The sequence below is a fragment of the Haemaphysalis longicornis genome, unplaced genomic scaffold, assembly GCF_048455015.1.
Source record: "Haemaphysalis longicornis isolate Haplotype H1 unplaced genomic scaffold, Haemaphysalis longicornis Haplotype H1 scaffold_67, whole genome shotgun sequence".
Lineage (NCBI taxonomy): Eukaryota > Metazoa > Arthropoda > Arachnida > Ixodida > Ixodidae > Haemaphysalis > Haemaphysalis longicornis.
This window is the reverse complement of record NW_027526419.1, coordinates 1,008,602-1,017,431: the sequence shown is the minus strand read 5'-3', so window position 1 is coordinate 1,017,431 and position 8,830 is coordinate 1,008,602. Positions and strand designations below refer to the sequence as shown.

Here is an 8,830-nt window from a genome sequence, read left to right as displayed (position 1 = left end):
GGAGCTTCTTCTTCTTTTTCCTTCTCTGCTTGTGAATTGAGCAACTAGTGACTGACCTAGCCTGATTCGATGCTGTTATCATCTTTGCCAGCTTTCTCGTCACCCCTAAGGTGCCGTGCTCACGGATCTGTGTGCCGGCGGATCAGCTGTGAGTGCGGCCGATATCTTTCCTGTTGACGGCGCTGCCTCCGTAGCTCCTGACGTGTACTACCACAACCGGGAGCATGGCGCTCGCCAGCAGTTTTCCTTGCGCCGCGCTCTTACTAACTTTACTATGTGAAAGTAGACTCGCTGGAGCATCGGGCCTGCCGGAACGAATCTGGTGCGTCGACAGCAATTGCCAAGGTAAGATATGGCTGGAGATGCGGACCCTGAGTGTATGCGTGTCTCGGTTGACTGCCGCTGTGTCACTCGAATGCACGCATATTGTCCTATCTTTCGCCAGCAACATTCCTTCCTTCGAGTGTGCCGTTTGATTCGATGACAGTGTGGTGGGTCGTGGATGTGTTCGTGAGAAACTGGCCAACGTTTTCTAGCCGTTTTGGCGTGTTTGCAAAAACTCCTTTGACGCCGTCGTCATACTGGGTGACCGAAGGGTGGACTTGCTACTCGTGTATCTCGCATGCCCTTGCCGGCTTTTTTCCTAGCTCGCGATGTTCCAGACGAAAGTTGAGCGTGCCATGTAGCAATTATTCCACCCTGTTTCGTTCAACGCCAAAGTGTTTTCGCCGATCTAGCGCGCACCGTTGACCGTATTATGCAAGAGGCGCTGAAGCATCACGAAGCTTGGGGCGGGTAACGGTTTTAGCTAGCTACAGTAAGCTGTGTTGTCTTGGCTTACCTTGCGACTACTTTTCCCTGTTCCATTTAAAAGGGCAGTACCACGAAATCCGAGCCGAGAAAGCTTTTTAGATGTTTCTTACGGGGGTGCATTGTAAGAACCCCCCCCAAAATTGCAGTAACACCACTTACTGGTGTACATTGCTAACCCCCCCCCCCCCCTTCCCCCCCTAAAAAAAAAAATTGCAGTAATACCATAAAACGACATCTGCCTACACAAACGCAGTACAAGAAACCACGCTTGCTTCGTACATTGGGTTCCGAAACACATCTACAAAACTGCAATCCGGACGCCCCGGGTGTCAACACTGTTCTACACGTATTCTGAATATGTATTCAGTAGAATAATAAATGTTTTTCTGCGTGTCATTTCAGAAAAAATAGGGGAAGGAATCGCAGTCCAGGACTACCGGGCCATTGACGAGAACTACGTAAACTTCAAAAGAAATGACAGGGTCACTGTCTATGGCATGGGAGAGGACGATGTCCTTCACGTGGAGGTACTTTGTTGTGCCGTACTCTGCCTGTGGAGATGTGAATTCTTGTCGGTCTGACTGCATTAATTCTTTCCAGGTTGGCAATCAACGAGGCTATGTTACAGCAAGTTTCGTCAAAATTTACAAGCAATTTAAGAAAAAAGCTGATCTTGTGGAAGGCAAGGTAATTGAACGATTAAACGCAGTGACAACAGGAATTTCATTAACAATTTTGTGTTACCATCTTTTAGATTCCTGGCCTTTCAAGTGAGGCATCTTCAACTGATGCGACCGAAGGTAATGCTATCCGCTTTTCGTCGTAATTAAAACTTGCTTGGCTTGTAGAAGGGCTTGCTCAAGGTGACGTATAACCATACGTAAGCGCTATACTTCTAACTTCAAGGCACTAAAATGTGAAGAGGTGTGGTTTGGGCAACATTGATCCGAGAAAAGCTACTGCTTTACTTTTGATAAGAGCTTGCATGCGCAAAAAAGCTTGTCATTCTTATTCTGCGCTGAGCTAAAACCTATCAGTACGAATTTAGGGTGCCAATGTGCGTGCATGTGAGAGATCTGGCACACTGTGGTTTCAGCGTGAATATTAACATACTAAGGGTAGGATTCATCTACAAAATCTGGGGAAATGTTTTCGAAAGTTTGGTGTAGTCAGGGGTTTGAGCACTCAGCGCATATGTGACACAAATGCCGCTAAAAACGGACCTATGCCGTGACACTCTATGGCGTGTTTCGAGAGCAGCAAAGATGCATCAAGCACACAATTTTCATTGTCTAACACACAGCTGCTACTATGCCAACAACAACATAAAAAAAAATCTCTGCGCGGTCAAGGGTGGAAACAATGGAAAGAAACAAATGACGTTTGCGCGATCAAAGGTGGGGGGCTACGCTTGCATTTATCTGAAACAGTGCGCTAATAGAGTTATAGCCGAGAGGAAAACCGGTCCCAGTAACACAACCGGTACATGATTGGCACAACCGGTTTCACCGCCTCGGTGCGCGTGCAGTGGTGCCGGTTGCCTACCGGGTACCGTATTAGGACCGGTTCTCTGCTCCGCTCTCTCTAATGTCCTGCTTCTTTAGAGCAGATGGGTAACGGTGTCGGTCTGCGTCATTTTGCTTTTAGTACTTAACAGTATCAGCATGCCGTTGCCTCTCCTGCATGGCTTTGCTTGCACTCTGCGGTCTAGAATACGCTGGGAACGACCTAACCCCTGTGCACGTGCCTCTGTTTTTAGCGGTGAAAGCCACTGCGGAGCCCATGCTCACAGATGCCGTGCCCAGCTCGCCCATCACAAGGAGCTGCAACATCCACGGTACCGTCATGTACGGCGAATTTTGCGATGATGTGGATGCCACCGAAGAGGCCACCGACACCAGCGATGACCCCACCCGGTTACAGACCAGTATAGACAGTCCTGGTGCGTTGCCGTACACCGGGTTGCCGCTGTTTCGTGCCCCGAATGGTGCCAAGCCTGGTTCACCAGTGGGTGAAGACACCAAGCTTCCCCTGGACAGCCTTCCAGTGGCCAGCACAACGGAAATGTTTGATACAAATACCACCGGTGAAGATACCGGTGTGAAAGCGGCGGAAGCCGATGAGCAAGGTTCGTCCTCAGAAGCAGTGGAAGTTGATAGCGAGACATCAAAGGATGAAGGTGCAGTGGAAGAGGAGGAGGAGGAAGGTGAAGAAGCTGAAGAGAAGCCAAAGCCGATCCCCGGAGAAGGAGATGATGATGATGACGACGGGCACGTGGAAGAGGTGACGCCCGATGAAAGCGACCAAGTGGAAAGTTCCTCTGCGGCGTCTAAGGAAGTGCACACGTCATTGCCATCAGAAACGAGCCTTGATGCGAGTCCTGTGGATGAGGCGGCGCCGTCCACTTCAGCCACACCACCTCTGGAACAGTCCGGGGCAGTTGATTCTACAGAGGGCACCTCCCCAACCGTTAGTTTGGAAGAGTCGTCCACCTCGACAAGTGAAGCTTCGATAGCTCAAGAGACGAGTCACGGTTACAGTCAAACAGCAGATGAGTCTAAAGCGGCCTTCAGCATGTCTGCTGAGTTGCCGAAGCAGCACTTGGATGCGTCTTCACCACTGCCTTCTGAACAGTTTTCCAGCATGGCTGCAGCGGATGCGAGTCCCAGCGCAAGTCCTGTAGATGAATCTGCGGTGACGTCTGACACAGCCATGCTGTCTTTAGAACAGCAGCAATCCGTTCCATCTGCTTCCTCTGAAGATGCCTCTTCAGCAACCACCCAAGATTTAGCAGCTTCTGTCGAAACTGGCCCCGCTGAAAGTTCCGCAGATGAACCTTCATCTTCAATCTCGACCACGCCACTAGCAGAAGCACCGCTGTCCGAACAAACTGCCTCTGCTCAAGACGTAGTCTTACCTGCCTTGTCCTCCACCGCACATCTGGAGTCTGAGCCAACGTCTCTTGCCGCTTCAACACCCGTGCAGGCAGAAGAACCCATTGACAGTTTTGCTAGTCAACATTCTCCACTGTCCTTGAATGTGCCACAAGTGAAGCCACAGCCGGCAGATGAAACGTCCTCGATACAAGACCCCTCCTTGCCTTCGTTGTCTTCCATTGCTCATCAAGAGTCCGAGTCTTCCTCCCTGGTTGCGTCAATGTCCCCACAGGCTGTACCCAGTGAGAGTCCTGCTGGTCAGTCCACTGCATCCTTGTCCATACCACAGGCTTACTTGGTGGACGACCTTTCTGCAGCCGTGTCCCAATCAGTCCTCCAGGATTCTTCAAGTACGGCCGCTTTGCCACCCCTCGATGCTTGGAGTGCCTCAAGTACAGTGGATGAACCGTTGGCATCGGCCACGACGGCGCCGTTTATGGAACAACCAGTTGCGGCACCAACCGTGGAAGATACCTTGCCAACGCTGTCATCGGTGCCACCGAACCAATTCCAACAGGAACCTCTCGGGTCGGACTATCTTGGTGGGTCCGTTCCATCCAACTTCGTAACGCAGTCCCTGGACCCGCAGCAAGTCCAGTCGGCTTTCTCGAAGGAAGCCCCTTCGTCCGCTCTGCCGACATCCGAGTTCGACCCCGCGGCTTCCCTGGCTCCGTCGACCGCAAGTCCGTCGGAATCTAGCGCAGGGGCAATCGGAGCTACTGAGACGCTGGACGCGCACACCACTCCGCCGGTTCCGGTGGGCGAATCCTTAGAGCCGCCTCCCTCCTTGCTGCCGGCAGATGGACTGGCCAAGCCCCCGGGAGTCCCCCTGCCCGAGAAGCTGACGCAGCCGACAGAAGACGAGCCAAGTGGATTTCTGATGGACTGGAAGGTGCTCGAGGAGTACCTCTGGCAAGTCTTGGCACTGGTGAGTGGCTTTGGCCGTGGCCGGTCGCAGATAGGATTGGCTGCGGCTTGGCTGTGGCTTACACTTTACTGTTTCAAAAAAAAAAAAAAAAAAGAAAACTGTGTAGTGTCTAATTAGGAAGCCGCACGTTCGCATGCTATCCTGGTACTTGCACTAGCTAGGCTATCGGGCATCCATGTGCGAGATTAGTTTGAAAAGCGATTCTTTCAGACATGATTGCTCCCACGAGGAGTTGGGAACTTGACAAATCGGCATGTCAACTGCAGGTCGCTTGTGAGAATTTTATTTGCCATTTGTGTGGAAAAAATGGGTTGTGGGAGTGCGTGCCACTGTGAGACTTTGTGGGGATTAAAAGAAAGGTTTGAAAGTTTGTAGATTCTTAGACAAAGAAGCAATGAAAAGAGCAAGATGATAGGGTGATCTGAGCTAGCATGTAGACCCAAATGGTTGTTTATATAAGTCAAAATTGCTGGTATTTCTTTACCATTCCTAATCATCTTATGATAGCAACTGTTTGAATTTACAGTGGGAGGCGGCTCTAGTGGATAGATAAGGCCTGGAGTACTTGTCAAAGTGTTGTAGTCAGAAGATAGAAACTGATTGTTTTTTATTTGGCTGTACAGCACTGTTTGTCTATGTGCCTAAAACGAACCAAATTTAGTTAGCCTTTAAACCTGTAGCCTGGCATCTGTATGTCAGTGTTTTGCCTTAAATAAATTAAGAAAAAAAAAGCAAAAAAGGAAAAATTTGCATTATGCACAATAGACTTACGTGCAGAAGTTTGCAGTTTCATTCTAGATCATGCATATTTTGTACGTTGTAATAAATTTGCCGTGCTGCTCAGAGTTCAGGTGTTTGGGCACATGCAGTTAAGCCCGTTCTACATGGAGCGAATTTCGCCTGCAAATCCGCTGGAACGAACATTCGCACTTGCGAAGTTTGCAATGCCAGGAATTGTCGTCTACATGGGGCCTGCGAACGCCGCGATTTTCGCATTTCAGATGCGCCTTGTTTGCAGAATGAATTAAGTTTGCCACCAGTAAAGGTTGTTGTGATTTTAACAAGGGTGGTTTTATTTTTCTTTCTTGGCAAGTTGTTTCTGCCTGGTTTGGGGTAAATATAAGTTTATTTGCGGTTTTATATAAGAATCGCCAATTCTTTATAAATATACGCACACACAGCAGAGAAGACAAACGTTTTGGTGTGCCCGCGCTTTTGTCGCGCTCATACAAGCAATGCCATCTGGTTTCCAAGCGTGCAAGTGGTGCCGAGCTGTGCTCCTATTGGCCGCAGGTCCGGCCCCTCTACGCCGCACACGCCGCACGAGCGGCGTTTGCTCAATCGCTTCAAATGTTTGGCACTTTGCCGCAGCAACAAAAAAAGGTGGTTTTGCCGCACGAGCGGCGCCGCATCAGCGAATTCGCAGTCGAAATCGCTCCATGTAGTACAGGCTTTAGCCGTGCAAACAGCTGTCTCCCCCTGTCCTTTACCCTTCGCAAAAAAGTGCAAGGAAACAAACAAAAAACATAAGTTCTGCCGGGAATTGGCTGCACAGAAAAGGAAATGGTACAAGTGTGGAGGGAGATGTCAAAGCCTGTGAACAACAGCTGGTCTCGCAACCGTCTGCCACAGCACATGTCCTACCTCACAATGTCCTCGCGTTGGTCTAGTTTGTGCCAGGCCGAATGGGACTGCTGATGCTTTGGGTGATGACGTCTTTTCTGATTCTCAGCGACAAGAAGTTCACGCAATACTGTGTATTCTCATGTGCTCTGAATGCAACCAACAGTGTTGAACCCATTTTAACAAACTGGCCATTTCGAGTTTTTGCGCCAGTCGAGCAGTCTAGCTGAAACATACCTTTGCATGTGTCGGACATTTTGCGGCCACGAAAGTTTGTAAAAACTTAACATTTTGGCTCCAGTATGGAAGCTTTGAAAGTCTGTTTGTTTCGATAAACTTTCGCAGTCAGTGTCAGCCTAATTGTCGTCTTGTGTTTTTCGGACCAGACGGGTTTCCATGCAAGTATTGATTTAAAATTACAAATTGCATTGACTTATTTTCTGTTCCTATTTAGTTTAATATTCCCGAGTTCAACTATGTGTGTTCAGTGGCGGGGCAGTGACACCCAGTGCACGTGTGGTGCAGGTTCCGGAGCCACTCCAGGCGGCCCTAGAGTGGCCCCTGGTGCCCTCGCTGCCGCTGCTGATGGCCTGCTGTGCGCTCCTGGTTTTCAGCCTGGGAGCCAGCCTTCACACTGCCTGGCTGGTGAGGGATTTTGTTACGAGGTTTCTGGGAGCTGTGAGGTTCTGTTTTGTCTTATGACTCGACCTTTTTAATCCTCCTATTCACTGCAGACCACATATTGTGGGTGTGATTAGCTCTTCCTAGTCAACATTTTCTTAAAAACTGAGTTTTGCATACAAACACTGGCATGTTAGCTGCATCAGGCATGGGATTGCCATTTCAATACAACAAAAAAAACTGCCTTTTCAGTTTTGTGGTTCAATGCAGCCTTTTTTTTTTTAATCTGGCAAGAAAATCATGAGAAATTAACCGGCAGTGGGGTTGGTTATTAGGTGTTAGATGCACGGTTAGGTGCACATATGGACGATATCTTTGCCTTCGTATTGTATGTGTTTTTGTTTACAGATAACGTTACATTGCTATATAAAATTTCTAGTTTTTAATGAGTGAGGCAGAATGTTGTAGTTAAGCTGTTCTGCAAAAGTTCATTCGAACCGTTAAATAATAATGTAGCTGAGCCATCATGGCAAAAGGGAAAGGTTTTATGTGAAGCGCCTGTGTGTACGAGATTTCGGCGCACGTTAAATATCCCCGTGTGGTCAAAATTAACCCGGAGCCCTCCACTATGGCATGCCTCATCGCTTTGTGACCTCGGCACGTTAAACCCTACAATAAATCAATCAATCAATCAAAGGTTTTATGTCAATGAGAGGAAAGAATTATGGGGGCTCTGACTTATCCCGTCGTCAACTGTCAACGTGTTATTGTCACGCATTAAACCCAAGTTTGAAGTATTTTACTAAGGTTCGTCTATGAGTGCGGTTGTTGGCTTTGCACAAAGCATTTATGCCATCTGATGTGCCATTCTGTTTGATATCATCATCATCACCCTAGCTGGAGATGAAAGCCATTGATATTTTTTTTTAATGCGTGCGACTCAAGGGCTTAAACAAATTGTCTACGAATTCGAACTGTGGGGGGCGTCTTTTCAGTCGAACGTTTAAAGCTGTTTCTGGTTCTGTGCAGTACTGTTTTTTATATATAAAAAAAAAAAGAAACATGTTCGCAGTGCTTCTTCTTAATTGTAATCTGGCATAAATTGTCAAAGTTACGGTAATCGTTTCAGTGATCTTTAACCTCTCGTTGTTTTTGTCTCCTTTCCTCCAGCAACGTCGTAAAGTTTCGTCCCTCACAGGTGAGTGCTTGTTTTTGCTGACGAGTTAATGTAATTGCCCTGCGGGGAATAATGTTATACGAGGCATTTTTGGGCCATTTGGCAGTGTTGAGAGCTCAGACTCGCACTTTTTGCACTCCTTGAACACTTTAGCGCAAGGAAGGTGAAACTGAACCACCAAGTAACGAGTGCAGCGGTCACAACGTTACGTCGGAGACTTAACGGGGTCCTAAACAACATTTAGCTCTGCCAATAGGTTTTAATGCCAAAAGGTTTTAGTAATGCAAGAGTGAAACAATGTGCACTTGTGGGCAAATGAAACTCGAACGTAAACATATTAACCAGAACACGCAAGATCGGAAAATACTGTTCATAGAGGTAAAAAAAATTGCTCGCTATAATATATTTGGAAAGCCACATTTCCACCTTTGTTACTGCAATTAAGCCACGCGTGAATTCGACTTGCGTGGGAAGAAATCACGCTGTTCGTGTGTTCTGGTTGATATTTTTTGTAATCGGGTTTAGTTTGACCATGACTGTACCTTATGCTGGACATAGAAGTTGTTGTGTCTAAGCTCGAATCACTGAATTTGTGTCTTACTAAGCACGAATCAGGAAACAATTGTGTGTACGTGAACCCTTTTAGTGCATTGAGTGGTTTGGCAAGTGGCAGATAGGGCTATTGTTTGTAAAACAAGAAAACCCTTTGCGAGTTCACTTTGTAGGTCAGGC

The 8,830-nt window shown here is 47.8% G+C and overlaps 1 protein-coding gene across 3 annotated transcripts in view; it reads left to right on the top strand.

Moving 5' to 3' along the window:
* Positions 1-46: 46 nt before the first annotated feature.
* The window catches only part of LOC144144243 (uncharacterized), a 28,650-nt gene continuing 19,866 nt past the window's right edge, over positions 47-8,830 (top strand). For 2 of the 3 annotated variants that reach the window (XM_077675611.1, XM_077675613.1), the window contains exons 1-7: positions 47-345; positions 1,216-1,340; positions 1,414-1,500; positions 1,568-1,613; positions 2,573-4,677; positions 6,826-6,945; positions 8,092-8,119. In XM_077675611.1, coding sequence (XP_077531737.1) covers positions 225-345; positions 1,216-1,340; positions 1,414-1,500; positions 1,568-1,613; positions 2,573-4,677; positions 6,826-6,945; positions 8,092-8,119 — 2,632 coding nt within the window. In that variant the 5' untranslated portion in view covers positions 47-224. The remainder of the gene's footprint in view (positions 346-1,215; positions 1,341-1,413; positions 1,501-1,567; positions 1,614-2,572; positions 4,678-6,825; positions 6,946-8,091; positions 8,120-8,830) is intronic. The other variant, XM_077675614.1, reaches the window with a different exon arrangement.